Consider the following 21,447-nt stretch of genomic DNA (forward strand, 5'->3'; position numbering starts at 1 on the left):
CCTCATTCTGCATGAAATTGACCTTCATTTGTTCCCTTGCAGTACTCATTATTTCCTCGGACAAAGGAGGCAGCTAATTAGTTGTAAAACAGCAACGGCAAAGAATTCCCAAGGCTCTTCGGAATGAGGTGTACATCTACCCCTCTTCTGTCCGGCTGTCCCGATGAGGTTCGATACTCACAATTTACGACATCGTTTCAGCTTCTGGCATGGCCAGAAGGGCTTGGGCAGGATTCGAACTGGAGCTCCCGGGCAATTCTTACCCTGAACAAAGAGCACAGTCTTGAAAGATTATTTTTCAATACAGAACAAAATACTGTGGCTTTAAAAGTTGGGTCTTCAACATGTCTGACATTCCACATTGGCAAACATTCTTTAAATTCTAGTGGTTTGAATGTTTGTAGAACTATAAGATGCTATCTCGCTTTCTAAAAGCACCCCCACCATCCTCCCCGGATGGTTTTATTCAAAACAAAGGGCAGGCAGGTACACTAGTACTGCTGTGGAGCAGAACACGAGTATCAGGACAATTGAATTCTGTCCCAGTTTCCATGAGAATATTACAAGAAAAAATCAAGTAAAATAAAAAAAAATATATACCACAGGCTTGACAATGAGTCAGTTGGCTACACTTAGCGTGGCTGTGAAGCGATTTCACCCAGGAAGAAAAAAAAAATTAAGGACCGTGCCCCTCCTGACAATGTCTTCCCGTAAAACAACAAAAGAACTGAAAGGGCTTATCCTGCACCAAAGCCCACGACACAGACAAGAGCTGGCAAGACTGCTCCTCACTCAGCTCGGGCCAGGACGCAGGAGAGCGTGTTGTGCTGCCAGCCGCCGCAGAAGAAAACTGTGGCACTGCGGAGCTTCCCAGTGACCCACTAAAACGGAGTGCTGCATTGCCGGGGGAACTCGGCGGAATGTCACCGCCGCGCCTCCTTGCAGCAGTGCCTGCCGCAGCCCCGGGAAACTACGCCCACGCGCACTGGGAGACGAGAACACCTCTTTACACAGAGGGTGGTGGGAGCGTGGAACGAGCTCCCTAGCCAGGCTGTCCAAGCCATTCCCCTGGCCTTATTTGAAGAAGAAAAAGGCTGGATGAGATCTTGAGATCAACGGAAATGGTTGAGTAAAGACCGGGAGCAATTATACATTTTTGATAATTGTTTAGATGGAAGAATTGATTAATGTCATGGTTGTTTGTTTTTTTTTCACTGCCTCTTTTATATTGGTTATTGTATATGGGTTTTGGTTTGTTTTTCAGTTTGTTTTTTTTTTACGTAGGGGTTATTTGCTTGAGTAGGTTTTGCATTCGTGTGTTGTTGTTGCTGAAGAGAAAATAAACAGTAACAAAAGGGACTGATGCCAGATGGACTTTTCTCACTGGCCACCTTTCTTAGGTTCAATCAGGGCTGTGTGTTTTTTAAACAGGAACTAGAACTAGGTAAAAAAAAACACAATGTGATTATGCAGTACACTGGAATTTAGAGGGTAACAGGTAAACAAGTGCATTTACATTTCTAAAACAGGCCCAGAGTCAAGACAAAAGGCAAGGGTTCGGCAAGCAGCAGGAAATAATACTGTTTGGGATCGCTCAAATGAAGTTCAGGGCGTACTGCTGTGTTTAATCACCACCTTCTGTAAATGCTCCTGAGTTTTGTCAGCCAGTCTCCACAGGACGACACTTTTACCTTTCTTTACCAAATGCCCCTTAAGACGCTCACCAAGAAAGAACCTTTCCTACAGCACGTTAGTGGGCGAAAAGCTCCAGTTTCACAGAGACGTAATCCTAGATGAGTGCTGCACGTGACCTGAAGCTAAACAAAAAAAAAAGACGGCCACACTTCCTGCCGAAGTCCCAGCTGGGAGTTTTCCCACAGGGAGTGGACGAGGTGGGTCCTGTTTCGCGTAGGCCTCACTCAGCCAAGGCAAAGAATCATTCCTCTGTGGTGTTCCCTACAGTACATGAGCCTGGGTTTCTAGCTTGAATTAGCTGCTGTACGCCAGGAGAACAAGGGAATTCTGAAAGACGCTGAGCAGAAGATTTCTCAAGACCAGGAATATGCTGTGAAGACTCCTCGCCCCGTGTGTTAAAATCCAAATAGACAGCTCCGTGTCTCTGTCCCTCCATGGAATTTGCAAATAAACTTCATGCTCAACGTTACCTCAACTCTGCTGTCTTGATGGACAAAAAAAAAAACTGATGACCATGAACTAATTAAGTTACACAGATACCTTTTTTAAAAAATGAAATCTGAAGACCATTTTTTCCAAAGTTAAGGTTTGACTGTACACTAGCAGCCAATAGCATGCTGATACAATACAAAGAATGGCATTTTTGGTTTTGCTTTACAGCCCACAGGTGTGGTGTATTACAACACACAGTACTTGGAGATTTCATACCAGCCATGAAAGCAATCTTGAGAAAGAGAACAGCACTATGACAGTACTTGCTACCCATAAACAGAACATTAGTCTTTTCCACATCTTCTGCGTTATTTCAAATAAAATACGTACAGTGTTTTATTCCTAAAAGTAAGAACAGAAAAATAAAACAAATTCAACGGAGGCTTAAGATTGGCTTAAAGGAATAAATGAGCCTCTATTCGCCAGACAGCAATAAACTAAGACAGGACCCCTGTGAGATGTGCTATATTATCACATAGACAGCAGAGCCGTATAGACCCTTAACTCCTGCAGCCTGGGTATAGCTGGACTTGTCGGCCCTGACAGCTGTGGGGCTAATTTAGGTGCCGTGAGCTCTGACTGCACAGGATTCCAGGCTCCACAGTCCCTTTAAAAGTCTAACTCGGGCAAAAAAAAAAAATATTTAGCCAATGACTGACCCCTAGTGCAACAGGCACACGCTTCAAAACTTGGCAACCTGCTTGTCAAAGTAGCAGTGCCTTTAACCGACATCTGTAAAACAGACAAAAAAAAACGAAACACACACGTGAACTGAACCAATTACCAGACACCTCCGGGCAGGGCACTGTTTTTACCATGCTACCTGATTTACTGCCCTCACACCCCTGCCGTACATCACAATTTCCAACAGCTGCAGACGTCGACTTGCGCGTGACAAGGAAGCTCACATCTCCCACATCAGAAGCACAATACAGCTACCCCTCGTTATACAAGGGTAATTATTTCCTTGAAAACCGCTCGTAAAGTGAAAACCTATATGATGGAAATTAAATTCCCATTTCTTGCTGTGTCATAAACTCCGATGGGTTCCAGAACTCAAACATCTTCCCTCCAAACAACTGAACCTCACCATGATACAGCACAGGTCGCAGCCAAGTATGAAACGAATACCATTCCTGGTTAATTATTTTAGTAACATGCTTAAAGACATTAGCTGATGCATAAACAACAGGTAGGAAATCAATAACACCGCTGCCCGTTTATGGCACACCACAATAGATGCGTTACAGTCGTAAGCAAATCATAAACGCTAGTTACTGTTCTGTACTACGTACACAAGCCTTTATTAAAAAGCAGTTAAAATGTAATAAAAAATAAAAAGAAAATTCCTCTAGAAGATGTGGGAAAGGACCAATCGTGGCAAAGCTTTACGAGAGTCCAACTTGCAAGAGCTTGCAAATCTGCTCGTTAAATGGAAAGTAGGAAAATGACTACATCTCGCACCAATGAAAACTCGTATAGTGAGGGATTACTGAACTTGTCATCAACAGCCCAAACTCACAATTTGAAATCAGTTACAGAACCCCACTCCCAAACTAGACAGCTACTTGAAGAGAACATCCTGAATGCCAGCTTTCAGACTGGATGAAGGAGAGATATTTCACAGTCATTTCAAAACCGCTACCAACTTGGACATCAAGTGTCCGTCATACAGCCAGAGACAGCAAGTGCTGTTCAAGCCTGTCCCTTCTCAGGGTTCAAGCCTGTCCCTTCTCTTTGCTTTCACAGGGCTTTTGGAAGTCTTGTCACAGGGCGCTTCTGCACTCATTTGCAACGTTGATCAACAAAATACCCAGTTACTGTTACAGTAACTCATGTACGGCGATTCTTTGCCCATTTTTTGGTATTTGAAAAGGTAAAAGGTTGCTTCTGCGTTTCCCCAAAGACGAAGTTCTGTGAGACTGCTCAGGAGCACAAAAGAGCTCACCGGAACCGCTCTGGAATAGAGTGGACTATTTACAGTAAGTGACCTCGACATCATTCAGGAAGGCCAAGTATACAGTACTATACTTCAAGCACTCCTGGCGATCCATTGTTCCAGCACACACTAATAAAAGAACACGTCGCCAAGTAGGTACTGAATCGCCAAACAGGGACAAAAGCCATCGAAAGAGCAGGCCCGACAAACCTCCACAAATTCAGAGCAAATAAAACCTCGAGAACACGAGTATTAATGGACCTGAGAAGACCTGTGCTGTTCCACAAGAAAGAATCACTACTGTCACAAATTTCCCCAAAACCCCAGTTACCTCTTATTTTCTCAGACTACTAATACAGGCCAGAAGTAATGCGTCAATGTTTTTCAAAATTGTTTTTTTGTGGTTCCAAGACTTACACAAAATAAACAACAACACAATAAGACAATGATTACCTGCATACACATGTTAAATCTAATACATTATGTTTTGGGGTACTGTAGAGTCAAGAAATTATAAACCAATGCATCAATATAAAACTACTCAGTATCAGAGACAAAATGGTTTGCTGGAATCCTCAAATTAAAGAATTAAATTTATTTAGAGTTAACTCTGCAGACTATCTACGATAGGTAGTATATTAAAAACATTTAAAATTAATATGCAAAAAACAACACAGGAAATAAAAAGAGACTAAAAATGTATACAAAGCTTTCATAGGATATGAATCTCATACAATACACAGGCGTCTCTGTCTCAGCAAAAACAGCCGTAGTTAACCGGTTTAAAACAAACAAATGTTGTTTGGCTACATCAAAATTGCAATCATTGAACTAGGAAAGCTGCTGCAACGTCTTGAACAGGTTATGATTCACCCGTCTTAAACCTACAGATCAGATTTCTTCATCTCTACCCAATAAGATAAATACACTGCCAGTGGGTTTACAAAAGAACGACTGGTCTAAACAGACACGAAGGACAATTTTCTCAAACTCGCATGCCAGGACAAAACCAAAATATTTCCATGGACCTCTTCCAGCCTCATCCCTCGCTTCTAGAAAGAAACCAGGGTTTTTCAAAGGACTCCAGTATTGCTTCACAATCACTTGGGAGTTTTTGTAGGTTAGAGTCCTGCGTTCAAGCACAGTCTTGTTTGGGTCTAAGACCTAGAAAAGGCGAAGGCTGAGTGCTTGTCTGCCACAGACCTGCTTGTGTCTGAACAGTGACATGATCACAGCTCTGCTGGTCATTGTGGGGATCCCACCAGCCCGACTCGTGCAAATGACTCACACGGTTCAAGCACGAACCATAAAAACTGTGAGCGGAGCAATCGAGCTTTTTTGGCTCGGTCTGTTATGCCTGGCAGCATCCATCCATTTTCCAACGGCTTCGTTTAATTCAGGGTCGCGGGGGGAGCTGGAGCCTATCCCAGCAAGCAACGGGCACATGGCAGGATACACCCTGGATGGGACACCAGTCCATACCAGTCCATGCGTTTAAGCTATGCCGGTACAGCCGATGTTCATACGGTTTCTGCCACTGACAGGACTACACAGCGTGTGCAGAAATGTCACCCAAGGTACTGAAAACTTTCAACCCGGCATCAATCAAACAGCCTGACTTTACGAGCCACGCAAGGGCACCACGGTACATTATTTCATCTACAGGATTTCCATCAGCCATCTCTCCCAGAAAAGTCCACAGGGCTCCGATGGATGCAAGGGCACCTCACGAATTGCCTGGAATCACATTGCACTTTCCAACCCAAGGTGCACCCCTTGGGTGATGTGCCAGCTGTCACATAACACAGCAAATCGGGAGAAATTGCTTCTCCGGTTGAAATAAGAGAGCAAGCCCAGTGAGGACAGATTGTGCGAACCCACAGTGGAATTGTAAATACGATCCCTGGGGGGTTAACGCCTTCTTACCAATAATGGGATCGTTTAATGATCTCTTCATTTATGGAAAAGCACGGATACGTCTACAGAAATGACCTTTTTTTCCAAACACTTCTCATGGCCAGTGTGCAGCATTGACAGGACTTTCCTCTTGGGCCAGCTGGGCCCAGGGCAGCAGGCATTGCCACTTAGGACCAATGACACAGAGGAACTGATAACTTCACACCTCTCCAGTGCCAGGCAGTGGCCGAGCTAGCTACCTCACCAACGACCCAGAAGAGCGATGGTCATTACACAGGAATGTTCAAACACAGGCATCGGCATCTCACACGGTAAAGAACGAGTAGTTAACATTAACAGGGTGAGATGAAGTCCCACTAGAAATTATGCTGCAAAATGAAGATCTAATGAGTAACAGATCCTTCTGGTCCCCAAAGAAGTTTTTCTTGCAGCACTTTGATAAAAAATATAAAAAGAGATGAACAGACTGTACAGGGCCATTTCTCTAGAAATGAACAAATAAAGTAGATAAATCCAAGACGTTCCTCTATTTCCAAGGTCAGGGCTCTCTTGTGTGCGGTGAGTTGGGAATCCAGATGAATCCTCAGACACCAGACTACAGGTACAGTACGCACACACAACCTCCTTTCATTGCTGTGACCTCATCTGCAGCCCACTTTTCTTGTTTTATTTTTTGCAGATGTCTTACATAACATAAACAAATGTTTCCACAAATATTCCTCATTACTTTTTCCACTGACTCTGCCTGAATAATCTGTTAAAAAAAAAGGCTGTGCTGGACTTACGGCACTCTGGCTCCTTCTGTCAAAGTTAGAAGAACAATTTCAGGGCAGACCAGCCTCTCCATACACCAACAACGTCCACATGACCCCAGGAGATGCTATCATTCATAATTGTACTTAAACCTCAAAATGCAAAAGCGATTTCTTTTTTTTTTTAGGCAAGGTTTTTGCTTCAAATACAAAGCATTCAAAGGGATTTTGCATGTAGAAAATAAAGTCCTGTGCTTAAAAGACCATCAGCATCTTAGACAAGGTCTTGTGGACATCTACACTTCTTTTCATAGCTGTACAGATTTCAAGACGCTCTCATTAAATCAAGCTCCCCTTTAGATTGGATTTAAAAATCTGTTCTGTGTGCAAACCCGGGGGTACATTAAAACCTCCTAATTGACATTTTCGCCTGTTTTTTTTTTTAATAACTCTCAACACACCCTGCCTCAGTGCTCGGCGAAGGCAGAGTTTGGATTTGTGTGAAGGGAGGGTGAAAAGGGTAAGACATAAATACCCGGATCGGCGAAGTCGAGAACTTAATCTTCCTCTTCGGCCCTGCGTCCTCCTCGTCCGACAGACCGGGAATCTCCTCGTACGCCTCTGCCTGGTGCTCTCCGCGCTCACTTTCCTGGTGCTCCTGGTCCGTGTCCCTGTCATCCACAAAGGCCGCGTTTTCGATGCCGTAGATGACCGGGGACACCCGCGCCCCGCCGCCCTCCTCCTGCTCCTCCATTTCGCTCTCCTCTTCCTCGGGGTAATCCTCCGTCCGGCTCGCCTCCCTGTCCTCCTCCGTCTGCCCTCTCGGTCCCTCCCCGCCGCCGCGTTCGGCCCCCCTCGCCTCCGCCTTTCCTCGCTCCTGCCGGGGAGAGGGCCCGGCGGGCGGCCCCTGGCGGCCCTCCTCCTCGGGGGGTTCCTCGAACACCTCGTTGTCGTCGGGGCCCTCGGCGTTCTCGTCGCTCTCCGACGACTCGTTCTGCACCACCACCAGCTCCGCCCTGACCACGCCCGCTCCCGCCTGCTCCGGCGGGGGGCCTCGGCCTGGGGGCCTGCTCCTGGCGGCGCCCTGGGCCCCTTGCTCGTCGCTCTTGGCAACATCCGGCGCCCCATAACTGCCACTGACCAATGACTGAGTTTGCGTCTGATCCCTTGCCGGCAGGCTGGGTGCCTTAGCGGCATCTTCAGATGGCTTACCCCACCCGTCACCCACGGGGGAGGTGGGCTGGGAGAGGTCCGAGTTCGAAGAACTGTGCCGTTTACCCTGACTTCCTGCTTCTTTCACCACAGCTCTGCTGCCGGACTCCTCGCTATCGCTATCCACCATGAAGTTCTCCAGCCTGCGGGAAATGGGGCCGGCGTTCAGGGACAGCCTGGACACGTGCTTGGCGTCTTCGCTGTCGCTCTTCTCCTCCTGCCAGCCTTTCGTCACTGAGGTAGGGCTGTGGTCGGCCTTCACGCTGCTCGCCGTACTCTCCGAAGACCCCGACGACCGCCTCGTGCCTCTCCCTTCGTCCGACGCGCTGCCCAGCGACATCCGCCCCCTTATTTTGGTGGGAGAATGTTTTTCCCCAGAGGTTTGCTCCTGGATGCCCCTCTCAAACAGTTTTCTGGTCACCGAGAACTTTTCGGCCAGCGCTACTTTGTCTATCTCCGCGTCTTCACCCTTGTGGGTCTTGTCTGAGGTCGGGGACTCTGGGCTGGCACCGCCGAAATTAGGTTTATGCACGCCGGCGGCAAAGGCCAGTTTTGGGGGAGTGACCTGAGGCACCTCGCTTTTGGTCGCCGCCTTGCCCTCCGCGACTTCCGGCTGCTGACCGTCCATCTGAAGGAAAATGTTCTTGATTTTGTTCACTCGGTTACCAAAAGGTCTCCCCCTCGTCTCCTCCCGGGTCTCGCTGGAGCCATTCGCGTACGACTTGGGAGCGCTGTCGGCTCTGGCCCCGTCAAAGGAGCATTTGATGGCATGGAAGTCCGACTTGTAAGCGTTTCTGTGAGGAGACGCGCTCCTCAGCGTCCGGTCACCTTTGCTCTCCGTCTTTATCATTTTGAAGAAGGAGATGAGACAAGGAAGTGTTCAAATATTTCTCAGAGTACAGGAAGGTAGATGGAGGGGGATATTCCACTGTGGTTGTTTTCGGGTTTTTTTTAAATCGGTTGCGTTGCCGCTTCATAAACCGCCCTTTCTATTCTTCACTTGCCATCAATCCCAACGAGCTCAACAATGTGCCAACTCCGCTGTTCTTCAGAAATCACAGATTCTGGTCATCTAGGAGAAAATATAGTTAACGATTAAGACCTTAATTAAGATTAAGAGATGGCTGTATGCTGTGCGTCTTGGCACATCCGATACTGAAAACCCGCCTTTAAAAGTTTTATATTCGGACTTGAACAACAAAAAAAAGTTTGCCAAAACAGATTCTCATTTCTCACGGGAGATCGAGTCAAAACGCCGATCCGAGAGAATTTTATCGGAATCGCGTGTCTTTTGATAAACTGTCGTCTTTACAATCTGAAGCAGACAAGATCCCATGTTTGAACCAAGAAGCAGTTCTTGAAACCCTCTTAAGAAGAAATCCACACCTACTTTACCAAGAGACTGGCTACTGCTACAAACTCCCGGCTACACAATTGATCGTGAAGAATTACGAGAGTGACAGATTATCTCACGGTTATACACCAGAAGCCGATCTGGATTCCCAACAGTTGGGAAAACACTTTTTTCGGTTGCAAATAAGACTCTCAATGAACTGCACCCGGCGATCGTTTCAACACTGCAATCAAACAAGTTTAAGAGATCGCCAATCCGCCTTAAGAACTAGATGCATTGACGAAATACTTAAAGTGCTTTACCTCGACTTTTCGTATCTGGGGGGCTCTTGGGGCGCCGGGTAAGTGCTCTTTCTTTCAATTTCCACTTTCAAACTCTTGTCACTCCTCCACCGCCATCATTCCCTCTCCTGCGTTTCTTGTTCTCCCTTCTCTGAGCGCAGACCTGTCGCCCCGCCGCGCGTACACGCTGCTCTCCTGCGCGCCACACCGAGGAAGAGGGCATATCGGGAACGCGCAAAAGCACGCATTCCAGAACTCCACAGCCTCCACCCCTTTTCCCAACTGCGCGGAGGGACAGGCTGGGAACGGCGTGGGAAACCGAATCCGTAGAAAAGCGGGGCGAGTTTATGACATCACGAGATTTCCACCTACCGCACAGCAATGAGTGATACGAACAACGCTGGTGGAAAATGGGCATATTGTGCACAGAAAAAGATGCAAGTTTGCCAACAATGTTCCCAGAATTAACTTTTTTCTGGGTTTTTTTTTATTCACAGATCAGTAACCTGAAGTGTTATTCCAGTCCTTAAATAAGTAAATCTGTATATACCAGCTGAAAGACATTTTTCTTTCACTGGATGCTAATCCATCAGGGAATAAGGTAAACAAAATGGGGAGTGACGTTCCCTCGTATTTAAGGAAACGTGTTTCGCTCATGCAATTGTTAAGCTTACAAAGGATAAGGCAAACCTGCTAACCCCAGCTGGGTGGGTGCCTCTTTTCTCCAAGAATGCACTATATAGACCACTGTATTTTCTCCTGTGCAGCCATACTGATAACCTGACATCGGTAACATTGAAATGCTTGGACTCCCATGAGTGTCTTTGCTCTGCCCCTTAGTAAATAACCTGCCAGAAAGGAACTGATTAACATTCATCAGGTGACTCGGTTGACGCATCTGTCTCTTCGGTTTCACGTTGCTTCTCTTGGCACAGCAGGAGACAGGTGATCATTACAAGGAAGCACAGTAAATTAGTTGTGTTTGTTTTGAAGGCCACGTGCACTACAGTTATTCCAAACTGAAGCTGGGATCTGGTTTAGCTACAGTATGTGGATTTTTAAGGTCCACTTAAGCATTTTGCAGACGTTAAAGGGAAACCGGTTCAAGATTAAAAGATCATTTTACAACCTGCAAGATTAGAAGGTTGCAAACTACAATCGCCAAAGCTCTTTGTTTTTTTATTCCTTTGCTTTCCAGTCCAGTTTCTGGGTTGAAGCATGTTTCCCGGTGTAATCTTTGACTAGCTAATGTTTGTCCATTCAGAGCCTCCTTACACTTCTGCTTGTTTGTGGAAAACGGAAGGGTTTGTAAAAAAAACCTTTTGGTTATCACTAATGGCATTTCTCTATTTTACCACATAATTCAACTGATAATATCATATTTATAATGACAGACAGCAGACTCATCAATACAGCAGGGTACTTGGTAGAAGTGTTTGCATGACATACATTACAGTACCTTGCTCAAAGGTACAAAAGCAGCCTGCCCACTAGGATTTGAATCAAAGATCCTTTGGTTCAGAAATGCAAAGCCCTAACCTCTGCTCTACAGGTATCGTTAAGTAATGCCTTCTTACATACAGTCCTCATATTGTATGGATTAGTAATGCCTTCTTACATAGTCATATTGTATGAACAGGCGTTGTGTCAACTGGGATAATACAACATTACAAATGGTGTGTATCTTTATTATTTGGGCTTTTCATTTTTAAATATCATATGAAACTGATACATTTTATTCAAATGAAAGCTAAAAATATACCACTTAAAATTTCACCATAATTAGATGAACGTTACTTGGGTGTTTCCAGCTTATCCTGGAAAAGCCCTTTATGAAACATCATTTGTCATTTATTAAACATTATTTCAAGTTTGATCTGACACGCCTTGTTGAAGGAAATGATTTATTGTACTGTACTCTGAAACATTAGCCAATCTTTTACTTTAGAGGACACCAAAATGGATTCCCTTAGCACTTCCAAACTGGTTGCTAGCGATTGAACGCCAATGTAGAGAGATGTGATTTATCTCACCAGCTGTCAAGTAGGTCATTAGAAATGTTCTCTGCAACGTTCAGAACAGGATGGGTACTTTGTGCAAACCTGACTTTATTGGTTTTAGGTTCTCAAAAACAGACCAAAATTAGTACAGCAAATGATTTATTACAGCAAGGTAGGTAGTTTTGCACACATGACAGCCTTGACTGAACTGGTTGTTTAAAATAGTGCCCAGAAAGATGTTAAGAGGATCAATTGTTCATGTGTTCATATAGCCTAGATGTTACAACATCCCACTCATTCACATTAAGAATCACATTAAGAAGCAGTATGAGTTTTATACATAAAGAACCATCTGTAAAAATAATCACTTGATCTGTCCTGTGTTCAACCAGCAGTCTCTTCCTTTTCAGAAGAGGAGAATATTTATGCAGTATTATTTTACAACAGCTGTGTCAGATTTAAATGTCATCTGCCATTATCCAGACAATATTGCTGCTGACCAGTGAAACATTATATTGTGGTTTCATGTCATATCTGATAATCCCATTCTCCTTACACTAAATCAGTGTAAACCGAATTACTTTTTTTTCCTGGCAACAGGTTAGCTATGCTTATGTAATCCTTTGTATCTGATAAGCCTGTATCTCAAAAACAGCAGTAGTTGTGGATAATATTTTGTCCTCTTTTGGAGCATGGAGTGTGACAACATTATGCCCTCTTCAAAAAAACACACAAAACTTTTATGCATGGTGATCAATTTTTCTGTATATACGTAAAATATTCTGTATGGCAATCACATCATTAAATAATGCAATTATTAAAATCCCATCAAAACTATGTTTTTATCAGATATAATTATCATATATTCCAATTTTATTTAATTTCTGATTAATTTTACAAAAGAAAGTATATGGCAACGTGTGAGAAATGTGATTTTATAAAGAAAATGATAACCGTGTTAGGAAAAGCAGTAACTTACCAGATTAAATGATTCCTTCCTTAGGGGTGATAATGATCAGAGGTAGAACTTAACTTAGGTTTCATCCTGAATGACAAGAATAGCTCATAACTGCTCTAATACTGTTTTGGTTTCAGATATAGGATGGTTGTTATTTCTCCTAATAGACTTGTGAAAGAATATCTCGTTTGCTTACCGTCCTTGAGATCAGCCCCAGTGTTTCTTAGAGTGAATTTAATGGCGTTTCCCAGGTGGCAGAAGGACCTAGATTTCAAAAATACTACCCAATCAATGAGTTACAGGAGAGAGGAGCTGAATGAGATTTGCACAAAAAAAAATGTTTTGTACTCCTTGTTCATTCATGTCAAGTAAAAATAGAGGGAGACCTCCAGATAGTTTTAAGATGTTTTAATGGATTAGTGGTTTTGGGTTGCAGATGGTGTGTGGAGAATAGTCTGAGCTCAAGTCTCTGGACTTGTTGAAACCTTTGTCACAGAAAGTGACAGTTAGTGTTCATTCTGGCATAGTCTCATTTAAACAGTATGACATCTCACATCAGCCACGAGATGGAAGAGACGTTCGACTGCTTTAGAAGTGCGAGGTGAGTTTTCAAAGTTAACAGTGGTTCAAGCTCATTCCGTACATTTTAACCAGACAATAAAGTTTTGTCATAATGTATGCTGTACTGAAAATACAGATCTGCAAATTGTTTTTGCTTTAAGTATTGGTTACAATTCAAGTTTTGTTGGCTGTTGTTTGGAATGTTCCAGATTGTTATAGAGAGAGAGTTGCAAATACAGCTGCACACTTAAAAATAATTCACACATTGTTGTCTGATGCTGGGTTTTTTTTTTGTCTATTTTCACTGACATCTCTTCATGTTTTCTTTCAGTTTAAATTGTTCTATTCATGTTTACAATTTAAAATAATTAATCTACTGTTATTATTTAGACAGTCTTATATACTCAGCGTACCTTATCATTTTAATATGCTTAATGTTACAACAAGGGCAAAGCCAGATTCTTGGACAGATTTATTTTCATACATATATTTTCTGTTTATATTCCTGTAATGCTAAATAAATAGTTCTTGAGGAGTGTAATGTTAGCTAAACGATTCCTAGTATTATTAGTAGCATTTACTATAATAGTCTGTCTGGGATCTTATTACAGTTTGATGTATGTATTGGTTTTCACACTACCATTTGGTTGAGAAGGGAGTTTAACTTAGCTTTGGAACAAAGGAAGATTTATAATTATAACTAAAAAATAACCAACTGTACAAAAAAAGGTAATGCTAATGTCTGGTGTACGGGAACCTAACATCTGGGCTTGTCAGAAAAGGGAAATGTTTTATTTTTTCAAAAAAGGAGTAACTTCTATCAGGGTTATTATTCAGGTTTATAACCACACTTTTCACTCTGTGTTGTGACTAGAAATAAGAGCTTTACACTGTTTATGACATTTCTGTATTACCGCCAAATTAGAGGGATCTGAAAATTGTGCTGCGCATTTCACGTGCAGGGCTAAAAACAACCTCCCATGCTGGAGGATTTTTGTTAAACTGTCCTCATTATTTCCATCATCCTCTTTGTGTGTGTGTGATAATTACAGGATAATCATACCGCGGTCAAAGTTAAATCATTGCTGCAGCCGGCCCGCTGCACCGACACGCAGGAGTAATGCAGCAAACTGTGTTATTGAGTGGGTGGGAGCGGCTGAGTTCCTCAGGCCTTGTCACGTTCTGTTTCCCTAACCTCCAGCCTCTCCAAATACGACACCCTAGGAGTTATCTGTCTTGTGGAAGGGAGTTTGTTTTGGTGGCAGGCCTGTTCTGGTGGCGGTTTGTTTGTTTGGTCGGTCTCCTGTTGTAACTATTTCATTGGCTCCACCGTGGGTAACTCTACAAACATAATCGCCACCACACCCTACACCCTTTCCCTCCCGGAATACGGTTGCTATTGATTCAGTATGTGAGATGAAATCCCCTTCCTTTTTGTCCGCATCCCAGTGCCCAGTCAATGTGTCCGTTCTTCCAATGTCTTGGACAGTTTTTGGTGCCTGGTAATGTAATACTAAACAGTGTTCAATCCCTGAAGAAGTCATATACTGTATGGGGAAAAGCTAAAATATGTGTTTTGGGTCTTTTCTATGAAAACAGCTTTCTGTGCAGGTTTGTCTGCTCATTCTGAAAGTAGATGGTGGAGAACCAGAGTGAACTTGTACTGTATTTACGTTTACAAACGCAAGACTCAATTGATCCAGTCTCACCTGACTCATTCAGGAACTCATTTCCAGTAGTTGATGCAAATACAGTAAAATCGATGAACTACAATTAGCTTGATCTTAGCTTTTTATGTTCTGAAGCAGATTTAAGCAGTCTTGAGCAGGTGCCAAAAGATGATCAGAGACTGAGTAGTTCTGATTTCTGTGGGGCAGTAATTCCACCACTGAGGAGCCAGTGTGGAGAATGAATGGGCTTGGGAAATCAGAGTGGGAGTGGGTACAGAAAGCCTGGCTGATGAGGAGGAACAGAGAAATTGGCAGGAAGTGTTTTGGGAGATTTGGCACCATTATAATCTCTCCAATTAGAATCAGAGAACCTGAGACTAGGGCTTTGAATTGGATCTGTACAGCATAAGGGAGCCATTGGACGGAGTGGAGTAATGGATTGGTTAATGAAATGTGAGGGAGAGAAACCGTAAGGTGAACCACAGAACTCTGGATGAGCTGGAGGAGACTGATTGTTTTAGCATCAAGACCATCAAGAAAGAGTTACTGTATGGTCATCTATGTTGGCAAGAAGAAGAGTAACGAGTGTGCTAAAGAAGAAATGTGTTTGGAATAGGAGAGGGACGACTCAGGAGTGATGCCCAGGGTCTTTACCACAGGAGAAGGTGAAGAGGTTGGTGGAAGCAGGATGAATATAAAGAGGCTCATAGAGGGAGAAGTAAGGAAAAGGAGGTCAGACTTTCAGGGGTTGAGCTTGAAATGGTGGCAGTTCATCCAGGAGGAGATGGCTTTGGAACAGGCAGAGATGCAGGAGGTGGCCTCAACATTCGAGGGAGGAAAAAAGAGGAAACTTTCAGCATTGTCAGAATACAGTAAATGCGATACATGGGGAGAGATGAGAAGACCTGGGGTGCAGATGTAGAGAGAGAACACTGTTGGACTAAAGACAGGAAGCCTGAGAAACACAATTGGAAGGATAGTAAAGAGCAAGAAAATCAAAAACCTGCATGAACACAAGACAACATGCAAACTCCACCCACACTGGTACCAAAAGCTAGAAACCCAGGACACCACTGCAGTGCCCAGGGTTTGAAGTGACACATGCATGTTCTATAATGATACAGAAACTTGGCTTATATTTTACAAACATATGGTCCATAAGGCCCTTGTTGTGCAGAGATTTAAAATTAATATAGATGATAACTTTGTCCTTTGTGAAAGTAGCCCTTACAACATTTATTTTGATTATGTCCCTGTTGTAAAAAAACATTTTGGATTGATCTGCAAAGTTATATAAAGAAAGAATGTAATATTGACATTACTTTTAAAGAAATAGATGTTACGTTAAATTTCAATCTCATTGGAAATGATCTGAAAATATCTTTTGTAATTAACTTAATTATTATACACACCCGTTATTATATACATACTGTAAAATGAAATGGTCTGGGAAGAGTCCTATGTTTGAACAGTTTAAAATAGATGTAAAGGAATATTTACAGACTATATCGAAATGTAAGAACATGAAAGCTGTGTGGACCTTATCTTTATTTACCTTGTTTAATCTTTTTTCATGAAGTTAAATGGTATAACAGTATGTACTCTTGACAATGTTATTGATATGTTATGTGTACTCTTGTTTGTATTGTATGTATTTTTGGTGTTACAATAAAACAGCTTAAAAAATATTAAAATTTCGTCTTCATTATAATTGAAATCTTTTCTTTTAAAATCTCTTATCAATATCACTATAATTTCTGAGAATGTCCAAAGAAGAACATAAAGATTCATTTGAGAAAGAGCCTCCTTCACTGCAACAAATAGTGCCAAAAAGTATTGAGACGGTAAATCAACTTATTTTAATATTTTAAATGTTATGTTCTGTGTAATTCTATGCGCACATTTGATCATATTAGAACAAAGACTTTGTGTTCACCCTTGTGAAGAGACCCTAGGTATTGGGGGAACATTTCAGTGTCTTAAAGTTAGTATTTGGTCGCATGTCAATTTAAGCCAAGAACTGTATGATGTGTAGAACCAAACTACAGTATGTAAAATAATTTGCGAAGCTCTGTCAAGCCTTTACGGGAGCCTCTTTTTCAGTTCTTGCGTTTTTCTGGTATTTTCAGAGTTCAGATGGATTTAAATCTGCAGGTTGATTTGGCTAATCTAAGATGTTCTTTTTTTTTTCTTTTCGGATGCATTGTTATGTTTTGGGTCTTTATAATGCAACGTTAAGCGGCAGCACGCAATAAGTATTTGCTTTTACATAAGCAGAATATACTGTACAGTGCACGTATGTGTATACAATTAAATTGTGGGCAGGATTCCTATTAATTTATTCAAACTACAGCCTATATTCTTTTAAACAATGTTTTAAAAGAATATAGACGATACTGTACCTGTTTCTATACAAAGGTACAATTCTGCAGTTAATGCATTTGACAGTACGAGAGTTGACTACAGAAGAGACTGGAACAACAGTGCTGAGAGCCTGGGGGGGTAGTATAAGGCAGATGTTCCCTAACCTGGTCCTGGAGTGCAACTCTCCAGCTGGTTTTCATTTCAGCTGAGCTTAATTACCTAACTGAAGTCTTAATTGAACTAACAAGTTGCTTGATTGGAATATTTGCAAATGTTGTTGTTTTTTTTTGCTACTCTGAACATTAGGTTTTTGTTTTGCTGCTGAAAAGTGGTAATTAAAAAGCATGTTTAGGAGTTTAAACTCTCCTATTAGTTTGGGTTCAATTGTGTAACTGGGATTTGGGCTGGAACAAAAACCAGTAGGTCCATGGGCATCAAGGTCAAGGACTGGGAATCCATGATTTAAGAGAAATCATCTGTTGCCTTTCTCCAGCTTATTAAATCTGGTAGAAATGCTAAAAGTTTAACTGTATTATGATCTTTTTAAGACAGTTGTGACCATTTTTAATAACCCAGTTTTGTACTTTGCCATTATTTTGAATACTGCTAAGCATATTATTTGCTAATCACATGCAACCTTTATTACAGCTTGTATTACTTATAAGGAATTAAGGAATCCTTATGAGCCGTGTGCGTTCAGAATAAAAAACAATACATTAAAATTCCAGCCCACTGTTTCTGTTGATGGTTATAAATTACTCTACACAAACAGAAACAGGAACATTATAACTTTTTTGTCTCTTTTGTAGAATTTCCCCATTTCTTTTCATTATGAACTATTAGCTTTATTTGGTTTCAAGTTAGGTTCTTTGGTTTGGTGTTAGTTTTTCAACACCTGTGTTATCAAACGTAAACTTAAACATCCCTTATCATTTTTAGGTAAGATAATAATTATATCAATTTTTATGTTTTAACTCTCATTTGTAAAAGAAAAAATGTTTTAATCTCAGTATCACTGTCTCATAAAATAAAGTAAAATAAAGAAGGAAATCTTTTCCAAGGGAAACCACTGCATGAAATATGTCCACAGGCATTTCCTGAAGTCATGCATTTCGTGTTTTTTAGCTTCCTTAACTCAACATTCCAGCTGCGAGATGGTTATCTGATGGGAGAGTATTTCTAAAGTCCATCCATTTTCTAACCACTTCAACCAATTTAGGGTCGGGGAGAGACTGATCCTATCTTGGCAAGCAACGGGCGGAAGGCAGGATACACCCTGGATGGGATGCCAGTCCATCGCAGCGGACACGCAGATACAGATGCACAAACTCACACCAGGTCCCCATCCTGGTAATTGCAACTCAATTATGGTTTAATTAAATTCATAAAAAAACTCTAAATTGATTATAGACTAAGTGTGGGAAGAGGCGTCAAGCACGGCTTAGTTTGAAGAATCTAGAAATCAAAAACAATTGAGAATTCCTTGTTGAAAAATCAGTTTTCATTGAATGAAAAATTGTACTCTAAATTTGCTAAGATTTAACGTTTCTTCAACTTTAGCTAACAATCCACCCTTCCCAAAATTCACATTCACAAAGATAAACAAAAAATGTGGTATTTCTTTCTTGTGAGAAGAACTAGAATGTACAGTAGGAATGGAATTCTGACAGAATTCTGGAACAGGAAAACTCTTGGCTTTAGAGTTAGTCAGGGAAACCTCTCTTTTGTGAATCGCTCTCCTTCATCTTTATCTGTTCACTTGAAAATGTTAATCCAGATGTAACTTATAATTTCCTGTGTGTTTCCCAGTATCTTCAATGATAGTGCAAGTGTGTGTTTACGGTTACAACTGCAATTCATAATCTCCTAGCAACACAGTAGGGTTACACAGGCAGGCATGCAGCTAGCTATTGGTCTAACTTTCTCAGGAGAGTTCAATACAGGGCATTGTCACGTTTACAGTTTCCATGACAACTTCTTAAAGATTTTCCTAATGATTGTCGCCTTAAAACCATGCAGGCCTGAGGAAACAAATTTGGCAAATATTTTTTAGGGCCAAAATGTAAACCTTTAGATTGAGAGGAAATCAAGTCTCTTTGCCAACAAACACTACATATATAATAATGAGACAATAAAATCTAACTCTGGAAAGTTTACCAGTTTCTCCCTTTAAAACTAATCATATTTGTTGTGATGGATTTTTTTTTGTTAGACAAGATGAAAAGTATCAGTCAGATCCTGTATCAGGTAGTCCACCAAACCCTTTGGTTAAAATCAGTAGTATATGACAATTCCTGTTAGTTTAACACAGTTGCTATGGTTTTCTTAGCACATTTATAAGAAAAGGAGTAAACACACATTGAGCAAGCTTCTCTGAAACTGCCTGGAAAAATGTCACTGGAGTACTTAGAGTTTGGGCTGTGTGATTGACAAGTTAACAAACAACTGTAATACTTGACTCACCACGGCAAATTTGCATTCCCAAAATGTCTTTGAAGACAAGTGTTTTATTTACTGCCTGAAAACAAATTATAAATGGAACCATGGTAGAAGTTCAGTTGGTGCATTTCTAAAGCATTTACTCCTCAGGAAAAAAATCAGCCTGCAGCAGACAGGACTCTGGACACAATTTGCTTGTGACTCAGGCAGGGGAAGCTGAACACGAAACCGAAGAACAATTATACTGTACCGTGTTTACACTGTATCTGAACCAGACCAATTGCATTCATAGCCCCAACAAACTCTAAAATATGGGGATATTACTTAATATACAGGACCTCATGGAAAGGAATTGTTGTCAAGCTGTATCTTATGTGATGTATTCTATTACCAGTTTCATCATAACACTTATTGTGAAATAATAAAAAAAGTTCACATAATGCTATGTCTGAGAAGGGTCTGTGTTTTTTTCTTTCTTTAGTAGTTCTTCACTGAACTTTGGGGGGTTAAAGGTAATTAGTCATTGCGTTTGCTGACATCAAATAAATTGAGCTTTTCTCTGTGTACTTGTACACACTTGACTGTTACAGTATAGGACATACAGTAGATTTGGTCCTGTATAAATAGATTTTTGTTTACTTTTTAACAATTACAGAGATTTTATCAAAGAGAATTTCCAAAATAAATGTAAGGGGAATCATGTCTGTTTCACAAACATTTGACTGAATTTGTTCCTGATTCTCTGGTGAGGCCAAGTCTTTTTCTTCTCTAGGTTCTAACCTTCTTCTAACCTGTTGTACTGTAGAGGACAGAATAAAGCACAGCTGTAGTTTAGGCTTTAAACTATTGTAAAACTGATTAGGTTAAGTGCAGATTTGTGCACTCTAATATAACCAGCAGGTGCAACAGTTTATATTTTGTCGAGTATGCAAAGGTGCTGTATTGCTCAGAGACAGGATCTATTTTTCATATGGAAATTACTTTCATCCCATTCCTGTCATCTCACAAGGGGTGCATTGTCTTAATACTCTCTTTATTTGAGACTGAAGTGAACTATTGATAGTATTTACCGTGCTTGATACTCTTGTTTTAGGAAGCAAAAGTTATTAGGGAAGTCATTATTAGGATTAAAAACGTGTTTTAAAACTGGCTGTCATAAGTAGGCACTGTATTTACATTTAATGTATCAGCAGCCAGTACAATAACACCAGTCTTATGTGAAGAGCTAATTGAATCCTTAACTGCGAAGTTTGTAGTTTTGCCAGCATTTGTGTTCAAAAGAGAGGGGAACAGGTTTCTTTACTCTGGCAGCAAAAAAAAATGTATCGGTCTCACACCATGCTCTTTTTTTCTCTTCTGCTGTTCTTCAGGTTAAGTATGCTTTAAATTAGTAAGTCTCTGACTGTGCTGTTCAGGCTTGGCTGAGCTTTGTAATGAACTGGCTCTCCAGAAGGAGGAAACAGCAGATGTGAATATTTGATTCAGCGAGTTAGAACTAAAAAAGCCTACTCATTTTACAGCATCATCTTAAAATATTTCAACAAAAGGTTATTCATATTTTTTTTGGCTTTTTCTTAGTTTCTGTTACTATGAATCTAAAAATCAGGAAAAGCCTTGGAAGAAACTAATTAGAAAGGAAATACTCTGACTTATATTCAGTGTACAGAGAGTAGAAGTAGAAAGTACAGAGTTCATTTTTTTATTATACATTTTTTTATAATACTTGCTGAGTTAGATTCATATTCTTAGATTCCTAGTTAATAAGTAAATTCTGTTACGGATTATAGAATGTTTTGGTCCTTAGACCCAGCTT

General features: G+C 41.3%; 1 protein-coding gene across 2 annotated transcripts in view; it reads right to left on the reverse strand.

The window, feature by feature from the left end:
• The window catches only part of ppp1r9ala (protein phosphatase 1 regulatory subunit 9A-like A), a 40,507-nt gene extending 30,603 nt beyond the window's left edge, over window positions 1-9,904 (reverse strand). The window contains exons 1-2 of one of the 2 annotated variants that reach the window (XM_015358936.2): window positions 9,664-9,904; window positions 7,331-9,079 (exon numbers count right to left, since the gene is read on the reverse strand). In XM_015358936.2, coding sequence (XP_015214422.2) covers window positions 7,331-8,857 — 1,527 coding nt within the window. In that variant the 5' untranslated portion in view covers window positions 8,858-9,079; window positions 9,664-9,904. The remainder of the gene's footprint in view (window positions 1-7,330; window positions 9,080-9,663) is intronic. The other variant, XM_015358937.2, reaches the window with a different exon arrangement.
• Window positions 9,905-21,447: the final 11,543 nt, after the last annotated feature.

The sequence above is a fragment of the Lepisosteus oculatus genome, chromosome 12 (assembly GCF_040954835.1).
Source record: "Lepisosteus oculatus isolate fLepOcu1 chromosome 12, fLepOcu1.hap2, whole genome shotgun sequence".
In the NCBI taxonomy this organism is placed as follows: Eukaryota; Metazoa; Chordata; class Actinopteri; order Semionotiformes; family Lepisosteidae; genus Lepisosteus; species Lepisosteus oculatus.